Source organism: Budorcas taxicolor, chromosome 6 (genome assembly GCF_023091745.1).
Source record: "Budorcas taxicolor isolate Tak-1 chromosome 6, Takin1.1, whole genome shotgun sequence".
NCBI classification, from domain to species: Eukaryota; Metazoa; Chordata; class Mammalia; order Artiodactyla; family Bovidae; genus Budorcas; species Budorcas taxicolor.
Window position 1 is genome coordinate 94,665,141 of NC_068915.1, and position 26,650 is coordinate 94,691,790.

Sequence of the window (26,650 nt, forward strand, 5' to 3'; positions counted from 1 at the left end):
ACGGGGGAGCCTGGTGGGCTGCCATCTATGGGGTCGCACAGAGTCGGACACAACTGAAGCGACTTAGCAGCAGCAGCAATGGGAAACTGCACAGGGAGCGAAGCTCGCTGCTCTACAATGACCTAGAGGGGTGGGATGGGAGTGGAGGGTGGAAGGAAAGCTCAAGAGAAAGGGGATATATGTATACATAGAGCTGACTCACTTCGTTGTACAGCAGAAACTAGCACAACACTGTAAAGCCACTTATACTTCAATAACAAAACAAAATTTAAAAATAAAATAACAGTAATCTAGAAAATAAATTAATACAAGTATGGCAAATCAAAAAAAAAAAAAAGAAGCACGCATGTCATTATCAACGTGCATGTCCAAAATAAATGAAAACCAGATCAGTCAATATTTCACACTCAACAGAGTCAAAACCAACTTAATTACCTTCATTTATAAGCTAATTCTTCTTCCTGTCTTCCCTGTTTCTCTCAAGTAAATCATTTTCTTTGAAATTGCAGCCTTAAAATTTTCTCATAATCTATAATTTATTCTGGCCTCTGAATGACTTAACCAAATCATTTACCATGTCCAACAGACTTTTTGAAATATTCCAGTCTCTGCAGTGTGTATGTGTGCGTCTGTCTCTCTCTCCCCACATTCCTATCTTTTCCTCTCCTTTCCCCACCATGAATTCCCCAGTCTTCTCAAAGTAGTTCAGATTTCCTTAATATGCACAGATGCCTGTTTCTTCTCCCCTAGCATTGATCACAATTGATAATTTTATCCAACTCCAAAACACTGTAACTTCTATGAGAATGAATTTTATGTCTGCTTTGTTCCTAATTATATTCCCAGAACGTAGCAAAGTGTCTAGCAGAAAAGAAGGGAAGAAAGGAAGTTAGAAAGAGAGAAAAGGGAGTAAGGCAGGAAAGAGAAAAGAAAATGGAAGAAGAGAGAATGAGGAAAGAAGAAGGGAAGAAAGAAAGAAAGGAAGGAAGGAGGGCAGGAGAGAGGAGAAGAGGAAGGAAGCAGGGAGGAAAAGGAAGGAAGTGAGGGGAAAAGAAGGAGGGAAGGCAGGAGGAGAGGAAGATGACAGGAAGAAGGAAGGATTCTTTACATTCCATTGCCATTCAGTTCAGTTCAGTTCAGTCACTCAGTCGTGTCCAACTCTTTGCAACACCATGGACTGCAGCATGCCAGGCTTCCCTGTCCATCATCAACTCTTAGAGCTTGCTCAAACTCATGTCCATTGAGTCGGTGATACCATCCAACCATCTCATCCTCTGTTGGCCCCTTCTCCTCCTACCTTCAACCTTTCCCAGCATCAGGGTCTTTTCTAATGACTCAGTTCTTCGTATCAGGTGGCCAAAGTATTGGAGCTTTAGCTTCAACATCAGTCCAGTGAATATTCAGGACTGATTTCCTTTAGGATGGACTAGTTGGATCTCCTTGCAGTCCAAGGGACTCTCAAGAGTCTTCTCCAGTACCACAGTTCAAAAGTATTAATTATTCGGTGCTCAGCTTTCTTTATAATCCAACTCTCATATCCATTCCCATTATCATTACCTAAAATCATGAACTCGAGAGTCTTTGGACCTTAAAAATATCTAGTACAATATTTTTCAACTTCCCCAATGCATCCAACCAGAACTTCATTATTCTGAAAAATCCCCACCTAGTTGTCATCCAACTATGTCTGAATTCCTGCAATAAAGAGAAATTCACTACTTCACGAAGCAATTCATTCCACTGGCAAGGAACCCATATCATTTGAAAATTTTTCCCCTAAATGAAGCCAAAGCCTCCTTCTTCGTAGTTTCCACTTTTTAGCCCTGATCCTACAGTGTGAAATGTATACACACACACACACAGACAACTATTTTTAATTCCAGAAGACAGAGTTTCCTGTTTTTGAATACTAACCATATATCATCTGAGAGCTAAACCTCACAATCATTTTTCATGTAATGGTCTGAGATATTGGGTGATCTTGGTCAGTTTCTTTAGTATGTATTCATTTGTACAATATCTCAAAGTGTAGATTCTAGAACTGATAAATAGCATTTTAAGTGTGGCCAAACCATTAATTAAAGGCATGGTACTCAGGAAAAACAGATGCACCCCTGGCAGTCCTCACCTTCATTCCATGCATTTTAATTAATAACATATTGAAAACTAGGATTGATCTATAATTACCATAGCTTTATTTTGGCATTAATGACTACAAGCTTTGTATGTGTGTGTGTGCAAAGTCGCTTTAGTCGTGTCCGACTCTTTGCAACCCTATGAACGGCAGCCTGCTAGGCTCCTCTGTCCATGGGATTCTCCAAGGAAGAATACTGCAGTGGATTGCCATGTCCTCCTCCAGAGGATCTTCCTGACACAGGGATGGAACCTGTGTCTCATTATGTCTCCTGCATTGGCAGGCAGGTTCTTTACCACTAGAGCCACTTGGGAAGCCCCTACATGTTTTACTTGTAGCTAAATTATACATGCAGCTTGCTTCTCTATCTCTAACTCACCTTTCATTCTAATCTATGCAGCCAGGTCAGTATTTTTCTAAGCTTGTTGTTTGCTGTTCAGTCTCTAAGTTGTGTCTGACTCTTTGCAATCCCATGGACTGCTCCTCTGACCTTCACCATCTCCCGAGTCTGCTTAGATTCGTGTCCATTGAGTCGGTGCTGCTATTCAATCATCTCATCCTCCGCTGCCCTCTCCTCTAGCCTTCAATCTTTCCCAGCATCAGGGTCTTTTCCAGTGAGTCAGTTCTTCACATCAGGTGGCCAAGTATTTGAGCTTCAGCTTCAGCATCATTCCTTATAATGAATATTCAGGGTTGATTTCCTTTAGAATTGACTGGTGTGATCTTCTTGCAGTTCAAGGGACTCTCGAGAAGTTTAACTGATTGCAATAGGAGCTTAATTGATCTTTTCTCTAGTCAAAATGGATCAAATGCTCCAGTGCCCACAACTGAAATCAAGGAATTACTGAATTTGGGGAAGAACCTTACACATCACGCTTCTACTCAGTTTTGCAAATTATTATAAAGTGCTCTAGCGTTCCTTCACTGGGAAGAGCCTAAGGTACCTCCATTCCTAAGTCTAAGTTTAATATACGGTACTCATTTCATTTCCTTGTGAGGATTTTAAATTTACTCTGGTTACTACATGTACATCTTGTACTGGTATATGAATTTCTGAGAACTGAAACAGTATCCCCAATCCTATATTATACTATGTGCATGTGCATGCTCAGTTGCCTCAGTTGTGTCTCTTTGCGACTCTATGGACTGTAGCCTGCCAGGCTCCTCTGTCCATGGGATTCTCCAGGCCGGAACACTGGACTGGGTTGTCCTGCCATCCTCCAGGGGATTTTCCCAACCCAGGGATGCAACCCACATCTCTTATGTCTCCTGCACTGGCAGGCAGGTTCTTTACACGAGTGCCGCCTATATCCCCTCGAGAATTACTGAACATCCACCTCCATAACACCTCTTTTTTTATGTCATATTTATCATGCTTATTATCCTGCATAGCATCAAGTTTTAGCATCGATATGGGCAAATCAAGTTTCAATTTAAAATCCTCATCTAACCGCTGCTTGACAACCTCACAACAGGATAATGGAGGCATTTTTACCTTCTTTATCAGAGACTCTTTATCTGTTATCAGCCACAACCCGGAAAACAAAAAGTCCTTTTTCAGTGCATGAGTCCTCTTGCATGCTCATTGTTCAAATGCCTTAGCATGGCCCTCAATTCAGCCCTAACACTCTATCTACAAAATCTCTGTTTGTGTAGCTCTAATTCCAGATTAACGGAAGACCCCTTTGCTACCCCCAATAAAATGACCATTTCCATATTAAGTCCCTTCCATCCTTCATATAGTCTACCAAGTTTCCATTCCATTATCTAGAAACTTTAAAACTTTTAACAATATAAACATTACCACCCAGTTGAACCATTCATGCTTCATCAATTTGGCTTTATATATTTATTTTGGAATTTTTCAACTACCCCTCAGAAGTGTTGATTTCTTTGGGGCAATATCATTTCTCCCTCTTTATAAGATCACAGTGCCTAATAAAGTGCTGTGAAAACAACAGATACTAAAAACATAATTGAAAGTGAGTTGAAGGAACTAGTTGAGAATGTTTGCAAAGGCTCATAGCCAACCTCTAAATTTTTTTTTTAATGGAGAAAAAAGATATAAATGATAACTGATAAAGATTTCCATGAAAATAAAATATTGCTAGTTCCAAAGAAAGTGAAGTGTCAAATTTCTCTTTTGACCAATAAAATCCAAGAGCTAATGAACTCAAAGACAGATGGGAAAATATAAGCCCATGCTAAGTTTCTTCATCTGGGAAATAAATTTGATTCACTATAGGTAGTTTCCAAAATGAAAATTCTAATAGAATGATAAAGATAAAATATGTATCAAAATATTTCCAACAGGTCTTTTGCTTCTATGCCTTTACGTAATTAAGTAGGCCATATGTCTACATGTATTTGTATTCACCTTATTTCAGAAAAGAACATTAGGGTTTGTTTTTCCAATAATGTGTAATTAATTGTATGTATGACTAAATGTATGACTTATTATAAATTTAAATTGATTTTGAAATCCTGGCAAGTATACTTTCTACATTGTTAACAATGGGAAAAAAAACCCTTAAAATTCTGCATAAATAAAATTTTGATCTCGCAGATTAAGAGACACAACCACCACCACAACAAATAACAGCACTTTCAGAAACTGAACAGACCCAAGGCTCATCGGTGTGCTGTTAATACTATTAACAATAACCACATTTTATTGGTGCTGGCATATGCCACACACTCTCTATCTCTTTCATTTCATAATAATGCTATGCAGTCACTATGCTTATTTTAAATATAAGGAGAGGGAGGCTCTGAATTCAGTAACGTGTCCAAGGATATGCAGAGAAAACATTAGAATTAGTATTTAAACCCAGAATGCTGGTCCACCTACCTCCAAACTCTGGGTTCAACTTTCTCTGGCACATGACATTCTCTGAAAATAAGGTTTGGATTGCCAAGGAAGAGGGTACAGGAGAAAAGGTTTAAGATGTGTTGAGAAGCACACTACTTGGTGGGATGGACTGATGGTTAGATAGATGAATAGGTAGATAAGATAGATACACAAACAGATACAAATCAATATTTATGGTAACTGTATGAGACAGATGCTATCACCCTCATTTTATAGGGACATAACATATTCATTCACATGCCCAACATCATTGCCCTAGAAATGTTGGAACAGGAAATAAATGTTGTGTGTGTTTGATGTTTGTAAATGCTCCATCTCTCCATTGTACCACACAGCCTCATAAGTAACAAAGGAGAGTGAAGATAATCTGAAGTCATTCAGTCCAAAAGACAAAAATGGCAAAAGTCTGTGTCCACTGATGTCCCTACATTTCAGTAAAGTTAGCGCAGGAGAAAAGGAAACCTGATTGTTGTCCAAATACATTAAAAAATAAGTCATGAGAATCCCATTCTTGTATTAAATAGTGCAAGAACACTCATCTCAGAAAAGGATGTATTCGTATGCACCATATTTTATGAGAATTTGCAGATTTTAAAAGGCATAATATTGCCTAGTTGCCAGGATTTTTTCTACTTAGCATCCTTCAACTCGATATTGAAGATTCTGGAAAACACTTTCACCACTTTATGAACCATATGCAGAGTTTGATTCTTCTCCAATTTTTTTTTCATTTGTTATTATCATCATCAGAGAGGATTATATCTCATCTACTTAGCTGCTAGAATGAAGATTTCAGTTTGGAGGAGAGCCGATTTAAAAAAAAAAAAAGAAAAAGTTAGCTGCTTCAGGCAACAGTCCTTTTGATCTGCTCATTAACACTTTTCAAATGTTCGAGTGATGTGGGCATTCTTTGCGCTAGAAAATGTCAGCACTGGAGCCTGCAGCCAGCTTGATGCAATCATATGTTCCGATATTCAGAAAAGAGTGAAAAGAACTGTCAACAGTGAACTGCCTGGGATTTAAAGAAAAAAAATATACTGTGTAATGACTGGAGATCAAGTAGTATTTCAGAAGTGACTCTTGCCAGTGACAGAAACAAATGCCCAATATTTCAGCAATGTCATCTAAGTACCTAAGGGTCCACAGACTTCAAGAACTCATTCTTAGTGTGTACAAAAACTTGTTTAAAATACATGTGGGACTTCCTTTCACTCTTCCCTTTCTTTTCTGATAAGATCATAGAACAAGTGCAATGCCTTTCCTCTCGTGAATACAAAGTTCTCTGCCATTAGTGTTTGGGAAGTCCTTTTCCAAATCCCACAAAAGTGAGTTGCTTTCAACAATGAGGCCAAGATATGGTTGGGTTATCTGCCTCCCTTTCCTTTCCTCCTTGACAGACTCACCAATGTTCAAAGAGACTGCTTTGAATAAACAAATAATAGTGGGAAGTCCGGATAATAAATATAATTTTAAATGCCTAATGAGGACTGGGAAGAACAATGTGAGTGTGCTTTGAAGGGTTGGGGAGCATGCATGCTCAGTTGTGTCCAACTCTTTTGCAACCCCATGGACTGTAGCCTGCCAGGCTCCTCTGTCCATGGAATTCTCCAGGCAAGAATACTGGAGTGGGTTGCCATTTCCTCCTCCAGGGCATCTTCCCGACCCAGGGATAGAACCTGCATCTTTTCTATCAGCAAGCATATTCTTTAATACTGGGCCACCTGGGAAGCCCCGTGAGAGTGTATTCTCCTGGAGTTAAGTAAAGGTACTCCCATCAAGCTAAATAAACTAAGACTGGGAAGAGTGTGATAACCTGTTTTGTAATGACGCTCTGTTGTAAAACATCACCATAGAACCAATAAGTACTAACATCAAACTCTATTTCAAAGAGGCAACCAAACTTAAATCATTTTAATTAATGGTACAAGGAAGGCATATTAAAATTTAAATTCCTTCTGTTTTATTGTGCATTCTTTAAAAAAAAAAATAAGGCAGCTCTCAAAGTAACCCAATAAAGGCACCAAGAGCCCTCCTCAACAATAAAAAACAAGTGCAATGTAGAAGCATTATTACTATTTAGAAAGAACAGCACAGCTGTTGCTGGCTAAGAAAATGATTCTATATAGCTCTAGTCAGATATATCCTCACCATGAAAGCCCAGCTTACTTGTAAGTAAATTGGGCTTTAAAAAGATACGTTTTTAAAATCGTTTTTTAAAAAGATTTATGAGATCTTTATGCAATGTCTTAAATGTACTGAGGAAAAATGAGCTTGCAGTTTTCCCTTGTGGATTCAGAACTTTGGCCAAGGACACTAGAGCAAAGTGAACATTTATCATTTCCAGCATATTCAGATATTTATTTGCAGCTGGATAACACACTCTAATTGACAACACTCCAGAAAGTCTTTGTTTGCCACCTCATTAGCCTTACATCTGTAATTTTGCAGAATGCCCAGTTCTTCCAAATGATGCAACTAAAGGACGGTCAGCTCTGCTATCCTGGGAGTAAAACAAACCTGCCGTAAACTCAACACATCTTATGAGTTAAACAGTGATGTAAAGAGCCGTATTTTCTGATATCTCCGTCATGATTCAATACATGATTGTTTTTAACTTCTCCCCTTTTTTAATCTAAGAAAAAGGAAGGATGCTGCTGACCTCTTTGTTATAGAAAAGCAGTTGTAAAGGATGGATGTGAGGTTATTCAATGAGTAGGAAACAGAATCGTAAACAGGTTGTGAGAAATTACTTTACACAAAAATGAGAACTTCCCCCTTGATGGAACAGTTTGCAAACTCAACATACTCTATAGTTCACTAATGATAGTGCCTAAAAGTTCCAGCTTTGCATGAGGGTTCTACTATTATTACTACTATTACTACTACTATAAGATAAAGTTCTCCAAAGATGATTGATTTAGATCCTATTTGCCATGGAAAACCTAGGCATACAGAGGACACAAATCTGCAACATTTTAACCTGTCTTTAATGACATCACCTGTCTCTTTTATCCTTGAATATACTCATTAAATGAATTGAAAGATTTAATATTTTAAAATAGCCTCATATTAAAAGCATCACTGGTAGCCAGATAGTCTATTTGGGGAGTTTTTTCCTAACCTTTTTTATTCTGTGTTACTCTTTGGCAAGCTGATTATAGCAGACCAATGAACCCCTTCCTAGACTAAACAAGCTAAATTAAAATACCCAGGATTAAAAGGAATCCAATTGTATTGAAATATAACTGTCAAATCTACTTTTAAAAACAAGAAACCAGATCTGTGAAACAGAAATACTAGGTACTTCTTTATTAATTCATCAAATAATGAAATATAATAGTAGGTCTAGGAACTATCATGATTTCTTAAAGTTTAATTGACTTACAATAGTTTTCCATGTATAGCATAGTGGTTCAATATTTTTATATCATAGAAAGTTATAACAATACAACTATTTTGTCTGTTCCATACATTATATCCTCATGAATAATTTATCTTATAACTTGTATTCTGGACCTCTTAATCCCCTTCACCCATTCCTCACCCCTTCCCCTCTGGCAACCACTTGTTTGTTCTCTGTATCCATGTCTTCTTCTGTTTGATTATATTTGTTCCTTTGTTTTGTTTTCTAGATTGCACAAATAAGTGGAAACATATAGTATTTGTCTTTCTCTCTCATAATCTTGAAATAGTGGTACGTATCTGAATATGAACGGGACTGTACTGGTCTCTACCATCAAATAACAAGCACCCTGAGAAAGCTGACCACCTTTTGCTGTCAATGGGTTCTAATAACATATATGTCTTGGATACTTCTTAAAATAGGAAACCTGTTTCTTCAACAAATCCCTGTCACTCTGAAACAGTGAGTAAATTTTACTCAGTATATAAAGTATTACGCATATTTACTTGACAGTTGACCCAAAACAAAACAGAATGGTAACTCTAATTTTAAAGAACACACATGGGTTTTAACTGCCACAGAATCACTGCAAACATTTTAAGAATATTTCCTTATCTCCCATCTTACAACTTCCTGCACTCCATAGACAGATTTTGTAATGAGTTGATCCGAAAACATATTCCATAAGAATTCCCCCAAATCAACAGCCCTGAGCAGTGATCCCCAGCCCTGGAGAATATCAGAATCATGTAGGGAATCTGTTAGATCTTTAATGCTGCAATAACAAATTACCACACCCTTAGTGGCTTAACACAACAGAAATTTAGATTCCTACAGTTCTAGATGCCAGGAGTCCAAACTGAGTCTTGTAACTAAAGTCTGGGGTCATCAGAGCCGGTTCCTTCTGCAGACTCCGGGGGTTTCTCACTCCTTGCCCCTCCCGGCTCCTAGGGACTGCCAGCATTCCCTGCCCAGAAGCTTCATCGCTTTGGTCTCTGCCTCCACGGTCACACTGCCTTCTCCCCATCTGTGGTCTTATCTCCTCTGTCAACCTCTTATATGGGCACAGTGATGGTATTTAGAGCCAGCTAGGTCATTCTGGATGATCTCCCTATTTCAAGATCCTGAATTTTAATCGTATCTGTAAAGTCTCTTTTGCCATAGAAGACAACGATCATGGACACCTTAGCATAGGGGCTATCCTAAACCTTACTGATCCCTGGAGATGTCTCACCCAACCACCCTTTCCCCTCGGAGAGAGACACCACAGATGGGAATCTGAGAGCAACTACTCTGAAAGCCTTCCAGTTACTAGGAGCAGAAGAAAAATCTGGGCTAAGACATAGGTAACACTGTCATCTCTGAATCATTAATTAGATATCTGTGAAATTTTAATCTCTGAAAAATGAATGGTTAAATTATTTCACAAGGTATTTTTTAAAAATATGAAATGATTCAATGAAGAATGTGTGACAGATATGGGTGCCTCTGTTCAGGGTTTTTTTCCATTCCAGATTTCTATCTCGATAAGAGCTTCTAAGCATATGATTCCCAAGGAGGTGATGGCTGACATAGTCTAAATGTGCCTGAAAACAGACATTTTAAGCTGTTTAATCATATTTCAGTTGAAAGACCAAATGTTTGCCCCAGTACTTAAAAGACACTCAAACAAAAGAAATTTACACAACACCAAGCTGAAATAAGGACTTCTCTGGTGACTCAGACAGTAAAGAATTGACCGGCAATGCGGGAAACCCAGGTTCAATCTCTAGGTTGGGAAGATCCTCTGGAGAAGGGAGTTGCAACCCACTCTAATATTCTTGCTTGGAGATTTCCATGGACAGAGGCTACAGTCCATGGGGTTGCAAAGAGTTAGACACAACTGAGTGACTTACACTAAGCTGAAATAAATGCATTTCATTTTCTATTAAAAAGAATTATTACCAGTAATAGCTGATAGTCAAAGTTCAAAATAATCCCTAATAATCGAACGTTGCTAACAATTAACTAATCATATTCTAATCCCAGCACTGTGGAAATGTGTTCTCTAAACATAATCAAATAAATAAATATCCTGCAGTTGTACCATCATAGTACACCTTCAGTTATACTTAAGATCTTGTTTTTCATAAGGTGCTGGTTTCCTTTGACCCTTCCTTTTTACATCACCTCCTCATCTTTCTCTAATTGATTTAGCTTACTTGTTATATACCAACTCTCTATACTTTGTTAGAAATACTTTGCTCAGGCTATATCTTTTTTTTAAACACAAATGTTAAAGGTTACACTCCATTCACAGTTATTACAAAATAATGGCTATATTCCTTGTGTTGTGTAATACATCCTTGTAGCCTAACTTATACCCAATAGTTTGTACTCCCCACTCCCCCCATTCCTACGTTGCCCCTCCCCTGCCCACCGCCATATCTAAGGCTCACTGTCTATTACTGGCTTGTATTTCAATAGCTGATGGATCTCAGTTGGATAAGACTTAATCCCCACTGGGACCAGATCTCAGCACCATGTACAGCAAGTAAAGCTTCTTTCAGGGGATCAGTGATCAAATCTTTCCAGTGCATTCTCCTCACCCCTGGGATGAGTTCAAACTTCCTCAAAGACATAGGAGGTTCATGCCTAGATCCTAAACCATCTTTCACCACTCCTTTCCCTAGCACACTAGACCTCAGCCTAGGACATCTCAAAGCATGTCTGAATAACTTGTAATTCCACACACACTTCATAGGAAACGTCCCTCATCAACTGCCAAAGTCTTGTTCAATATTCAAAATCAGTTTGGAATCGGCAGCTCCACCTAGTTTCCCTGAAACAATCCCTCAATTCTGGCAAATCCCTCTTTCCTTTGTGTTCCTGACATGTGTTGCTCCTGGTATACTCATGAACCTTCATTCTCACTTTCTCTACCATTCTGTGCTTCATATTAAAATATGAGTTTCCATAACATATGGTAGTCATTTCTCAACCCCTAATTCCAAGCCCAGCACTGGCTCAGATTACTAAGGGCTGAATGCAGAATTTTGCCTCTACTTTCTCTCTGCTTTTAAATCTGTGTTTTTAGGGAACATTTGTTCTGATTCATTTATGTGCTCAGTTGGTCAGTAATGTCTGATTCTTTGTGGCCCTGTGAACTGTAGCCCAGCAGGCTCCTCTGTCCATAGGATTTCCCAGGCAAGAATACTGGAGTGGGTTGCCATTTCTTACATTTTCTTACTGACCCAGGGATCGAACCAGCATCTCTTATATCTTCTGCATTGGCACGTGGGTTATTTACTACTAGTGCCACCTGGAAAGCCCAATTCATTTATTTTTAGATCTAAATGCAAGTTCATACTCAAGGCTAACTGCTCTGTAGTCCATATTTCTAAATGTAAAATATGGATGATTCTCTCTATTAAATAAGTTTCAGAAATTAGTAAGCATTCATGATGTTTCTGTAAATAGGAAGCTCTCCTGACATCCTAAAAACACACCTTAATGGTGTCGCTCTCCACCCTGCATAAAGAAATATAATTCCTGATTCCCAATCGGCAGAGTTTCAGGGATGGAATGGATCTATTCTCACTACCTGATGATCGAAACCCCTCTATAACATCCCATGTTTCGGTGAAGACTTCATTTGATTACATGAATTGTTGTGGTAAAGAAACTGCCTGCCAAACAGGAGACTTGGGTTTGATCCCTGGGTTAGGAAAATCCTCTGGAGAAGGAAATGGCAACTCACTCCAGTGTTCTTGCCTGGGAAATTCCACGGACAGAGGAACCTGGCAGGCTACAGTCCAGGGTGTTGCAAAAGAGTCAGACACAACTTAGCAACTGAGCAGGCATGCAGCAACCTCACAAAGCAGCCCAGTTCAGTCTTCTCACATGCCCTTTTAAAAAACCATATACTTTGACACTTTTGAGCCCTCTGGTCAATATAAAAATGCAAAGTAACAAAAGAATGAAAACCACCCCTGTGAATTTTAAATTTAAAAAGTAAGGAGTACAAATCACATAAAGGCACCTTTTTGCTTTTTAATTTGAGACTCAAGAAAGTTAGCTCGTCTAAAAATCACCATATCTAAGATAATCAAGATTACAACAGGAAACTGAGCAGAAATTGCTATGGCAGGAAACTGATTAGTTCAGCAAAGAGACAGGATGCTTCTTGTCTCTGCTGTTGTCTAAATTAATTCTGTGTCTCCTCCGTGGCCAACTGCTCTGAGATAAAGGACTGTAAAGTTGCCTCATGAAAGTGGACTGAAGTACAATGAATAATAAATGTAGAAGTAATACAAAGCACTGCCTGAAGTTGCAAGGAGTAGAAATCAGTCAGCAAGGGTGAGAGGGGAAAAGAGTCAGTCTAGTTATATTATGAAAAACACTACTGTGATCCACAAAACATAAAATTCAATATAAGGTGCTGATAAGAGAATATCAAAATAGGCAGTGGGCATGCTTTGAAGGAGCACTTCTTCAGAATAACCTTTTCTATGAAGCCTGAACAATCCAAGTTATATTGCTTGAAATGTGCTGATGTTTGTTACTCAGAGTTCCACCTTGTGACAGGCAGAATAATGGCCACATAAACATGTCCACCTGCCAAAGCAGGAGATGCAAGAGATGCGGGTTCGATCCCTGGGACAGGATGATCCACTGGTGAAGGAAATGGGAACCCACTCCAGTATGTCTGCCTGGAGAACCCCACAGACAGAGGTGCCTGGAAGGATACAGTCCATGGTGTCACAAAGAGTCAGACAAAACTGAGCACACACACACATACAAGGATATCCACACTCTAATTCCCTGGAACTGCGAATAAGCTGTCTTCCAGGACCAAAGAGACCTTGCAGATGTGATCAGCATGAAGGATCTTGAGATGGGAGATTATGCATGCATGCATGCATGCGTGCATCAAGGTGGGTCCAACCTAATCACGTGGTCCCTTGATATTGGAGGTCCTTTCTCAGCTGGGTTTGGAGTTAGAAAGACATGTGATTACAGAAGAATGGTGACAGAGATGCAACATGCCTGGCTCTGAAGCTGGAGGAAGGGGCTTACTAGGCAAGAATGGAAGGAGCCCCTGTAAGCTGCAAAAAGCAAGGGAACAGATTCCCCTCCAGAGAACTAAGAGAGGAATGTATCACTGTCGATACTTTTCAGCTTAGTTTAGCCCAGCAAGACCCATGTTGGATCTGTGATTACATAACTGTTAGGTAATAAATTTGTGTTGCTTTAAGCCAGCAAATGTGTGGCAATTTGCTACAGCAGCACTAGAGAGCTTGCATATATCCATGTTCTTTCAGAGGTTTTACTCAAGCGTGAAAAATGACACAATCTCAAACCAAATGTCATAACTTCAAAGGGACTGTTTCACAGACACCATAACATTTGCAGGTGACCTATTTCTAAAATGTTTTTCCAAGAGGCAAACAAAAAAAGTCCTTAAATAGTGTATCTTTCAAAGAGATAATGAAACATTCAATAAGCAATGAAAACAAAACAAACCCCCGACCTGACAGATTATCAATCCCTCTCAATGAATCCAGTAGAAAATATCATTCAATTTACTTGAAATTCTTTTGCACTTGAGTGGGAAACCCTTTATCCCTATCATCATTCTTACCTTCTTCTTCTCTTCTTCCCCTAAACCTGATTTTGAAGTGCTTCCTAGATGAAGTTTCATAGTAAATATTTATTAGCAGGCATGAATAGAATTTCTTACAATGATTAAAATATATAACTATTAAAATGCAATTTGCTAATTGAAACTTTGCTGTTGTTGAGCAATGTAGCACTGATTCATATTTCAGCCTTAATTTACACCTTGATGTTTAAAAAAAAAAAAAGAGGACTGCAAATCCTTCTTACTTACCACTTTGCAGCAAAGGGGCCAAAACCACCACATCAGTCCAATACCCAAGAGCAGCAGTAACACCAAAATAGCAATGAGGGCTGCAATCCCACTAGACTGGAGGAAGCCGAAAACAAAAGCAAGGCAGTCAGCAAAGTCGACAGTCAAATCCCAAACATGTACTTTTTAAGGAAACATCAGAAAAAATGATAGGAAGCATCATAATGTTAAACCAGATTGCTAATATATTCCTTTAGATTATTTAAATTGTATAAACTATCTTACCGCTTATATTATATACTGCTGCTGCTACTGCTAAGTCGCTTCAGTCGTGTCTGACTCTGTGCGACCCCATAGACGGCAGCCCACTAGGCTCCTCTGTCCCTGGGATTCTCCAGGCAAGAATACTAGAGTGGGTTGCCATTTCCTTCTCCAATGCATGAAGGAAAAGTGAAAGTGAAGTCGCTCAGTCGTGTCTGACTCTTAGCGACCCCATGGACTGCAGCCTACCAGGCTCCTCCGTCCATGGGATTTTCCAGGCAAGAGTACTGGAGTGGGGTGCCATTGCCTTCTCTGATATTATATACTACTTACATTATATTCCACTTTATTATGTTTATTTAATATACTAAATATAATCTATTTGTATTAAATTTCCTCATGTTATACCTCATTATATTAAGACAGGCAAGGTTTTACAAGTATAAAACCTTCCCAAAGTGTCTGAAATTATACCTTAAAGAAAAATAGGAAAAAAATCACAATTTGGAGTTGTGCGAATGGTCTTGTGCTGTGTGTGCTGAGTTGCTTCAGTTGTGTCCAACTCTTTGCGACCCACCAGGCTCCTCTGTCCAAGGGATTCTCCAGGCAAGAATACTGGAGTGGATTGCCATTCATACTCCAGGGATCAAACCACGTACTTTCTTCTCTTGCCTTGGCAGGCAGGTTCTCTGACACTAGCACCACCTGGGAAGCCCCATGAACAGTCCCTATAGTCCCTATCTTTTGTCTCTGGGAAAAGATCATTGTGGCTACAAGTATGATTACCTCTGGGCAGAATTTATGCAGAATTTCCCCAGACTTTTTGATGATGGAGCATTACTTCTTCATACACTTAAATGGTAGGACAAGATGAATACCAAAACTCACCAGATAGGTGACAAACCATCAGCAACGGTTCTTGTTGGCAAGTGGTACACATGTACCAATGAAAGGGTGCAATTTTATGCATTCGTATATCAGAGGGTCACCCATGGCAATTCAAGTGCTACCCACTCTCAACCACAAACCACACTGGTGTTCTTTCACTTCCTAATGACGAGCTTCTCCAGCTCTAACACCTCTGTCCAGGGCTCAGCCTCTACCTGCTTCATCTACCAACTACCTATTCATCCTATAGGGCGTAGCTAAAGCCACTTCCTCAGGAAGCCTTCCTTATACCTTCTGGCTAGAAAATACCCCTTCTTATTGTACAAGGCATAGTTCTCTGAACCTTAAACTTTAGCACTTAGCACAATTTATTTATTTGATTTGCTTATTTATTTATGATGAACTACAAATATTTAATTTGTCTTTTCTATATTCACTATGAGTTCTAGGAAACAGGACCTATTCCCAATCTACTTATCCAGGTATATTCCAGGCCTGGTATGTAAAACTATTTACTAAGAAAATGAACTCCAAATAAATGAGATGGTAAGAGCCACAAACACAAAGTGAAAGGTGCTCAGTCGTATCCGACTCTTTGCAACCTCATGGAACTCCATGGAATACAGTCCTTGGAATTCTCCAGGCCAGAATACTGGAACGGGTAGCCTTTCCCTTCTCCAGGGGCTCTTCCCAACCCAGGAGTCAAACCCAGGTCTCCCGCACTGCAGGCAGATTCTTTACCAGCTGAGCCACAAGGGAAGCCCAGGAATATTGGAGTGGGTAGCCTGTCCCTTCTTCAGCAGATCTTCCCAAGCCAGGAATTGAACCAGGGTCTCCTGCATTGCGGGCAAATTCTTTACCAACTGAGCTATGACACAAAGAGTACTTAATTTTTAGCACAGAGATCAATTTTCCAAGAGAACAAGGCGTCTCTTTCAAATGCTTACTCTCTGAGATCCCCAGTAATCATGTTTTGTTTGTGTTTTTATTTTAAGAAAAGATTTCAAGGAAGGGAAAAAAATCAAAAAAAATAAATCAATACATTCTCTCTGGGTGGGAATTTGGGTCTTTAAAGGCAGGTGTTCAGAGATACACATCCTGAAATTCAAAACAAATAAGAAGTACAAGCCCAGAAATCAAGGCAAGAGTCACATTTATCCCAAGAGCTGATAAAGAGAGAGCCTGGAGCTGAAAGAACCTACTAATACTCATCTTAGAATGGCCTTAGAAGTGTTAGTCTAGATGTCTAATTTTAAGCAAGCTGTTTAATTCTTAGGGGACTCTGTTATCTAATCTATACAATAATAAAGTCAGTTGTTCCCAAAGCATGAAATTATTTGTGGCAAAGTGATAACAAGGATATCTCTCTTAGAAAAGCACTGTGCACATTAACATATTTTTAAAGCTCTGAATGGTTTTGTAGTAGGAAAAAAAAAAGTCCAACTTACATCAGCACAAATCAATTTTTTTCTCATAACATTATCAATATCCTACAGAACTAGGATCCCCCAGTATCCATTTGGGGAAATGTTAGGATTGATCAAAAAGCTAAAAGACTTTTGGATGTTGAAGTAACAATTTTTCTTAGTAATTTAGAACATTTAATGATGGAATTTGAGTTGTAATGCATAATAACTTATGCACAAAGAGATAACCATCTTTATGTAGACATGCTTGGATGCATATTCCCTCAGTTGTGTCTGACTCTTTGCAACCCCACAGAGTGTAGTCTTCTAGGCTCCTCTGTCCATGGAAGTTTCCAGGTAAAAGAAAACTGGAATGGGTTGCCATTTCCTACTCCAGGGGATATTCCCTACCTAGGGATTAAACTTAAGTCTCCTGCATTGCTAGGTGGGTTCTTTATCACTGAGCCACCAGAGAAGCCTCTTTATGTGGATAGTTATTTGCAAATAACGGAAGAAGAGAAGAGAAGGTAGTTTTCAAAAGTATTAGTTTAAGGAGGGTTAGCAAAATATTCTTCGTATAGCTTATCAGAAAAATCTTGAAACGTGAGTCACAGTTTCCCTATATCATCTGTTAGTATATCACAGTGTAAAAAAAAAAAAGAGAGAGAGAGAGAGATTACGATACAGTGACTTGGAAACTATCTCCAAACAAATCAGTTTTCAAAGACAGTGATTATTAACTGCATTTCAATTTTAATAAATCCACTAAAGATAACTTTTAAAATAATTCTTAGGGCAACAGAGACCATAAAACATGCACTGACTTCAGAAATTTTAGGAGAATATTAACAATCAAGTATATACATGAACAATGAAAGCCATCCTTTGCTTTCTAATTTTGCATCTGGATATAAGAGGGAATAACTATACAAGCTATTTATATAACTGATGTTAGGTTGCAAATTAACCAAAACAGACACCACCAAAATATCACCTAGAATCTTTGACTTGTCCTGTAATCTATTTTCAGAAGACAACAAAAATAAGTACAGAAACTTCACACACACATACAATCTTCATAAAGCTCTATTATTTACTATTCGCCCACTCTTAAAGCACTTGAAGATGCTACTACATGGTATTTACCATAACACCTTAATTTTAAGAAATGAAAAGACGTACAGTCATCTAGCAACTTCTTGATGTACAGTTTGATATAATTAAAGCATAAAATCAGAATGCATTTATTGATGTAGCCTAAACATCTAAGTCAATGTCTTGCAGATAGAAATTTGTGTGTGTATATGTGTGTGTATCAGTGAGAGACAGGAGATAAATACATTATAGAAAATGTTCAGGTAATTATCTAAGTTCTCTGATCTCAAAACCAAAGGAAGTAATTCAGAGCACACATCAGGATACCTATGAAAGCACTCAAAGGGCATCTTTCTACATGGAATTTCAAACATTCATGAACAAATCATGCAATGATTACACTAAGCTCTGAAATCTAGACAAACAAGAATATAACAGGAAAAGAATGTCAACGGAATACATAGAAAACTATGATATCCTATGGGAGAAATGTTGTCAAATGTGTTAAATTCATGATCCCACCTTTAAGCTCTTACATAAGACACCCCCAATCTATGACTGTTCACGTAGGGAGTGAACACAACGTTCCCCCCAGACCTTTCCCACATGAGGATCAAGCCATAGCCTCCATGGAAATGGCTCACCATTTGGCTCTGCTCACAAATTCCAAAAGGGTACTATGAACATTTGTTTTCCCCTTCTCTTAGAATTCAAATCCTATGTTCAGAAATAAAGACATGAAACTAGAGGGTGTGAATATGCTACAAGTTTAGTGGTTAGTGTTTTTTTTCCTCCTTTCTACAAATGTGTCATGAGCAGGAAATTCAGAAAATCATACTGACAGAATATAAAGTAGATGGGCTAGCCATGACAGGCAGTCAAAATTCTTGCATTTTCTTTCAAAAATGTCCCTGTGAGGAACACTCGCAAAACACTGTGCACATCCAGATGTAAATATCATTTCGTATAATAATAATGTCATCTCAACTGATTCTGAAGATTAGTATACAATAAAACTATGAAAATATACACTTTCCACAGACCTACGGGCTTACTCTTTATCATATTTAAGTTAAGCATGATGGAGAACAGGTCACAGTAAACAAAGAATTGAATGCAACTGCAACTTGCCGTAAACACTTCCCTGGATGCCCCAGTCCCAGACATTAGCTCAGTTAAACTGGATGCAAATCCAGGCTTCCACAGTTCCTTTGTTTTGATTTCCCAGAGCCATTATCAGAACATGAAAGACCTCAGCAATGAAAGGGAAATAATTCTATAATTCAGATAACTTTATAAACAAATTGAGAAAAAAGGTCAAACACATAGACTTCAGTTCTATGAGGAGACACTGTGGCTGCAAAGTGCAAACTTCAGAGTCAGATGAAACCAGATCTGACTACACAGAGATCTGTATCATAGGGAGGAACTAAAAGCTCACTTCTGTTTAGGTGTGATGCTCTTTAAACAGTAGAAAGTTTAAAAGCTGCCAAAGCTGTGTTGTGCAAGTGTTCATGAAGCCCACAGGTCAGCTAGAGGGACAACCCTTGAACACACAATCAGAAATGTGAGGAGGATGGAAAGATGGCACAATAGAAACAGGGCAAAGAAGGAACAAGCCTGCACCTGGGTTCTCAGAGGACCTCCTGGGGAAGAATAAGAAAGCCCAGGAAGACGCGGGGGTCTAACGAGCGGCTTCTTGCAAGAACAAGAAAAGACAACTTTTGGCTGGAAAACAGAATCTGAGGGGACCTGAAGCAACTGAAGAAACTAATGAAACACAAATTTCTGGAAAGCAGGAATCCTCTTTATTACACAGAGAATTGGGTTGTTGGGTTGTTTGGGTCGATACCTAACAAATGTGTTGGATGACCTTCCAAGTGGCCATCTGTTGGATCAATTCTTCCTAACTATAGTTCTGAACATGTAGCATTTTGAGATGTCTACAAAGACAAGTTAGCTGAGGAGACTCAGTACCTTGGGGCTTCCCTGGTGGCTCAGATGGTAAGAAATCCATTTGCCGTGCAGGAGACCCAGGTTTGATCGCTGGGTTGGGAAGATCCCCTGCAGAAATTACGGCAATCCACTCCAGTATTCTTGCCTGGAGAATTCCATGAAGAGAGGAGCCTGGCTGGCTACAGTCCATTGGGTCACAAAGAGTTGAACACAACTGAGTGACAAACACTAACTAACTAAATTAGGTGTTGGTCAAGGCTGTGAAGCCAAAACTTTTTTAAAGTTTCAGTTGGGGACAGAATCCTGAGCTTGATTTGGGGGTAAAAGGAATATATTTTCTAGTTGTCCTGGACGCATTCAGTCTTTGAACTTTATCTGCATCTAATTTCCTTTTCTTCATTCAAAGCAAGCTATAAGGAACAATGAAAAACTTTATTCTGCCAAACAGATGTGAAATTCTAGTCATTAAAGAAGTATAAAAGCAAATCAGAGTTGCTACTGTACTTGCAAAATAACTACAAGAAAAGATGAATCACTCAAAAATTTCAAAACTTTGTGAATAGCATGTTGTAATCTATCTAGAAAATAATTAATCACAGCAACCACATTAGAATAAAACAGAAACAGAAAAGGGGAACTAGATCTCCACAACTTCATTTCCATGAGTTCAGAGCTTGGGAAAGAAACAAAAGAGTCATAAGGGTGATGATTTCATTTACTGGATTCTTTTGAAATATTCTGTATCAGGCCAAATCAGCTCATCAACTTCATAAGATACCTAGCAAGCTAAAACAAATATTTTTACATTACTATATAGCTGGAAAAATTGAAAGAAAAATATATTACATGAAATTCAAAGGTTAGTGTACATAGTTGGTTGAACACAGCCATGCCCATTTGTTTATATATCTATAGCTGCCTTTGCGCTAATGGAAGAGTTGAGTAGTACAACTGTATTGCCACCAAAGCTGAAAATAATTACTATCTGACCTTTTACAAAAAAAAAAAAAATTGCCAACCTTTATCTTATATAAATCAGATCAGGACCTGGTAATGAATGGAAGATTGTGCAACAGGGGCAGACAGACAGGTTCAATTCTCACTTCTAGCATTTACTCGACTATGAAACTGAGCAAATAATTTAACCTCCAGAGTCTCCAGGCTCCCAGTCTCCCCTTTCTTGGGGGCAGTGAAGGCTGAAATCATTTAATATTCTGCACATCAAGCTGTGTGTACCCTACTGAGAGTCAGATCCACTTATGAGAGGAAGCACCTTCTACTGTGTTTGCATATATGGGCACTAAAGATTGGAGGTGGCTCTCTGTGCTCCTAAGTTTTCTCATCTGTAAAATTAAGATCATAATAACAGCCTTCTCTTCAGTGGTGAGAATTAAATCATAAAGTGCTGAGCACATGTGCAAGGCTTAGCACAGTGTCTGGAACACATCTCTTGCTCAGAAAATACATTCTTAATATATTATTCTAAAAGAATCAGAACAGCAGTGGTTCCAAAGGGGAGAACAAATATCTCTCACTGCATTTTTAAAAACAGAGACACATTTAGGAGACCTTCTGAGACAAATGAAGAGAATGGACTCCCTGAGGGCTTCCCTGGCCGTCCGATAGTTAAGACTCTGTGCTTCCAAAGCAGGGGACACGGGTTTGATCCCTAGTCAGGGAACTAAAATCCCACATGCTCCCTGTTCATGGCCAAAATTTAAAAAAAAAAAAAAAAAGAGAGAGAGAGAGAGAAAACAGACAGCCTAAGTCTAAGCCCTCCTCAGACCCTAAGGTTAAATCTCTTAAATCTAAACCTTAGTATCCCCACTTCAAATATACAGGTACAGTCATTCATTCCTTTAACAAATAATTTTGGAGCACCTGCCTTGTGTAAGCACCAGGCACCAAAAGGGAGGCAGTGAGCAAGCCACAGACTGCAGAGAGAGGCAGAGAAGTAAACAGGAAATTACAAACCAGTGACATAAGTGCCTTAGTAGGACCGAGCCCAGATGCTCCTGGAGAACAGAGGGGATTCTTTGTTTGTGGGATTTTCACAAGGATTAATCAACTGCTAAGGAAATGGTATTTTATTTGGTGTGACTTTCAAATGCCTATTAAGAGCCAAAGACATCATCCTAGAATGAATAAGATTACTAACCTAATTAACAATATCTGAATATTTCAAAACATTCCCTAATTATCATATCCAAATATGCCTGAAAGGCTAGGTATCACATAAATACAATGCCCACTATTTATTATATCATAATGTTACCCACTGTCCTCTTCTATTCTGTATACAGATACAATGCACACATCCACTGGTCCTTTCTCATCTGCTCCAGTCTCAGTTTCCATATCGATAAAATGGTAATATTACTGCCATCCACAAGAAGAAGAGGGCAGCAGAGGATGAGATGGTTAGATAGCATTACTGACTCAATGGACATGAATATGAGCAAACTCTGGGAGAGAGTGAAGGACAGGGGAGCCTGGTGTGCTGAAGTCTGTGGGGTTGCAAAGAGTCGGACATGACTTAGTAACAACAAAACCAAACATATCTGAGCTTGAATAAAAAAGAAACATCCCATGGTTATGTAAGTAAATAGTTATGTTGTACATCTTAAATTTATACAGTGCTATATGTCAATTATATTAATAAAACTAGAAAGAAAAAACTCTCTAAACTTTGTCTCTACAGAGTTAAGCTCTCATGAACATAGAAGATTTTCTTTCCTTTACTCATTTTTAATACTGACATCTCTGTGCACTCAAGCTGAGGAGCCACAGACTTGTAGGATGAACTCTAAGCTTTTTTTTTTTTTTCCAGGTTGTTGATAATCTGATCTAAATGTTCTATTTCCAAGCTTTCCTTCCACTGTTTTTACTCCACCCATAAGACATGGAGTCCAAGACCCTCTGCTGCACAGTGCTGCAATGCTTGTACCTAAGCCTCTCCTCTGGAGAAGGCGATGGCACCCCACTCCAGTACTCTTGCCTGGAAAATCCCATGGACGGAGGAGCCTGGTAGGCTGCAGTCCATGGGGTCACTAAGAGTCAGGACACAACTGAGCAACTTCACTTTCACTTTTCACTTTCGTGCACTAGAGAAGGAAATGGCAACCCACTCCAGTGTTCTTGCCTGGAGAATCCCAGGGACGGCAGAGCCTGGTGGGCTGCCGTCTATGGGGTTGCACAGAGTCAGACACGACTGAAGTGACTTGGCAGCAGCAGCAAGCCTCTCCTCCAACAACAAAATACAAAGAAACTGTAAGGGACTAAAAATAACTGTGTGCATGCACCGTTAGGGCAAATTTTGGGCAAAAGATACAAAGAGACCAAAAAACCTAACTGCCACTTCTTAAGAGTTGGAACAAAAGCAGGGTACTGCCTATGCCCCCTGCATACAACACCACCTAAGGGGTGGGCAACCACCTAAGCCACCCCGCTGGCCCAACCCCTGGACACACCACTACCCTCATCCCATAAAAGGGACAAACTCCCTGCCCAGCAATCAGGAAAGCAGAGGAACTTGTTGTTTGTTCTCGTTCCCCCTTGCTGCAACAAGGGCCCCAATAAAACCTTGCCTGAATTTCTTGTCTAGCCTCTGATCAATTTCTATTGATGAAGGAGGCCAAGAACCCTGGTGGGTAATAATCCGTTTAAAACACTGTCATACCATGTCATTACCATGGATGGTGACTGCAGCCATGAAATTTGAAGACGATTACTTCTTGGAAGGAAAGCTATGACAAACCGAGTGTATTAAAAAGCAAAGACATCACTTTGACAACAAAGGTCCATATAATCAAAGCTATGGTCTTTCCAGTAGGCACGTACAGATGTGAGAGTTGGATCATAAAGAAGGCAGAGTGCCAAAGAATTGATGTTTTTGAACTGTGATGCTGGAGAAGACTTGAGAGTCCCTTGGACAGCAAGATCAAATCAGTCAATCCTAAAGGAAATCAATCCTGAATATTCTTTGGAAGGACTGACATTGAAGCTGAAGTTCCAATACTCTGGCCACCTGATGCAAACAGCTGACTCACTAGAGAAGAAACTGATGCTGGGAAAGATGGAAGGCAAAAGGAGAAGACGGTGACAGAGGATGAGATGGTTGGATGGTATCATTGATTCAATGGACATAAACTTGGCCAAACTCCAGGAGATGGTGAGGGATGGGGCAGCCTGCCGTGCTTCAGTCCATGGGGTCACAAAGACTCAGAAAGACTTGGCATTAAACAACAACAACAACCATGTCACCTCCCAATGGCTCCCTGTTTCATTCAGAAGAAAAACTCAAGTCCTTATAATGACTTATAAAACCCACTATGATCTCTCCCCTCCCTCTACTCTCTTCTACCCATCTCAAGCCTCCTCCTCCCCTAGCTGCCTTTACCCTGCACACTGGCTGCCTGTTCCTCTTTAAGCCAGCCAGGTACAGTCCCACCTTAGGCTCTGTTTTAGCTGCTCCCTCCGCATAAACACTCTTCCCTTACATGGTCTTCAAGGCTTAGTCCCTCACCTTCCTCAAGTCTTCGCTCAAATCTCTTCTCAATGGAAATGACTGAGATCCCTTGTTTAATATTACGACATGTCCCCACACTCTCTCTCCATCTTTGACACAACTAATGTCCCTTTTTTCTGAAATCACCTTACTGTTAAACCACCCCTAGTCACATTCAGTTCAGTCGCTCAGTCATGTCCAGCTCTTTGCGACCCCATGGACTGCAGTACACCAGGCCTCCCTGTCCATTGCCAACTCCTGGAATTTACTCAAATTCATGCCCATTGAGTTGGTGATGCCATCCAACCATCTCATCCTCTGTTGTCCCCTTCTCCTCCCACCTTCAATCTTTCTCAGCATCAGGGTCTTTTCCAATGAGTCAGTTCTTTGCATCAGGTGGCCAAAGGATTGGGGTTTCAGCTTCAGCATCAGTCCTTCCAATGAATGTTCAGGACTGATTTCCTTTAGGATGGACTGGTTGGATCTCCTTGCTGTCCAAAGGACTCTCAAGAGTCTTCTCCAGTACCACAGTTCAAAAGCATCAATTCTTCAGTGCTCATCTTTCTTTATAGTCCAACTCTCACATCTATACATGACCACTGGAAAAACCATAGCCTTGACTAGGCAGACACTGGTTGGCAAAGTAATGTCTCTGCTTTTTAATATGCTGTCTAGACTGAGTGACTTCACTTTCACTTTTCACTTTCATGCACTGGAGAAGGAAATGGCAACCCACTACAGTGTTCTTGCCTGGAGAATCCCAGGGACGGCAGAGCCTGGTGGGCTGCCGTCTACGGGGTCGCACAGGGTCGGACACAACTGAAGCGACTTAGCAGCAGCAGCAGCAGGTTAGTCATAACTTTTCTTCGAAGGAGTAAGTGTCTTTTAATTTCATGGCTGCAGTCACCATCTGCAGTGATTTTGGAGCCCAAAACAATAAAGTCTGTCACTGTTTCCACTCTTTCCCCATCTATTTGCCATGAAGTGATGGGACCAGATGCCATGATCTTGACTCCCTTGAAAACAAGCAAGACCTAGAAAGACTTCCTCTTTCTAGGAAGCATAGGAAGCATACAAGCTATAAATTCCAAATGGGTCATATAACTTCAGCATCCCTGCACAGGGCAATGGTGTATGGTTATAGGATCCAGATAAAGATCCTATAACCACACTTGAGTGGAAGAGAGGTTAAAAAAAAAAAAAAAAAAACCAGCTGGAGGTGCAGAATAGGAGGGATGGAGAAAGAATGCCATTTCAGTGAGGGAACACTGAGAAACCATAAACCACAAATGTTTGTAATCTCAACCACATCCTGAGGGACCAGAAAACATACAAACTGCAACATCCACAAAATCTACAAATTGCAACATGAATTGAAGATGAAAAGGCAGAGGTTGAGTGGGAGGAGGGCCTAGCTATTTTTAAAATTAAAAAATGAAAACAAGTGTTAAAAAAGAGGTATCCAGGGAATTCAATAATGACCCAAGAGTCCATATGGATGCTGTTTTCCCTAGGATGCTTTCTTACAAGAAGAAATAAACAATCTCTATACAGATAATATTGAGTTGCCTTTTTTTTTTTTCCTGGAGGAAGGATGTCTCTCAAAGTAAAAGATCAAAATGTAAAACCATCTCATGAAATCATGAGATGTGGGACAATGTTTAGGTTTGGGATTTTGGTCTTTTGAAGGGCAGGAATTATTATTTTTTTTTTTTGCTCTGATTTATTTTTTACAAAGAAAACGCAATTATAAGACTAATAGCCATGTGATCAGTTCCTTTTAATGCTTTGTGTTTTCATGTTTAACAATCTAATATCAAGACTTAAATCAAAAAATTAAGGAAAATATTGTCTTATCAATGGAGTTTACATATCAAAATACTGCATTTTAGGTCCACTATTATCTATGATACAAAACTATCACCTCAATTAAATTATAACTTCAATATAGTTTCAAGCCAAGATATTATCAAGCTTTCAAAATCCAATTCCTTACTCATGAGAAAATACCAACATTAAAATGGACAAAATAATAAGCTGACTCATTAAGATGCACTAATAATTTCAAAAACATGATAAATGTCTTAGATACTACAATGCAACCTTCATTAAGAGAAGACATTACTTTCTTTATAATTATTGTTTTAATTTAAAAAATAGCTTCATTTGGAAATCATTCTCCTAACTTATTCTGATACGACTTTCCAATTTTATAAATATCAAAACACAACGTATACTCTCTTAAAATCCCCTTTAAAATGAAACTAAAGGAAAATG

General features: G+C 39.3%; 1 protein-coding gene across 1 annotated transcript in view; it reads right to left on the minus strand.

Moving 5' to 3' along the window:
• Positions 1 to 26,650, minus strand: part of ANTXR2 (ANTXR cell adhesion molecule 2) — a 172,987-nt gene that overhangs the window by 82,769 nt on the left and 63,568 nt on the right. The window contains exon 12 of the mRNA XM_052641916.1: positions 14,282 to 14,377. Within this exon, the coding sequence (XP_052497876.1) occupies positions 14,282 to 14,377 (96 nt within the window). The remainder of the gene's footprint in view (positions 1 to 14,281; positions 14,378 to 26,650) is intronic.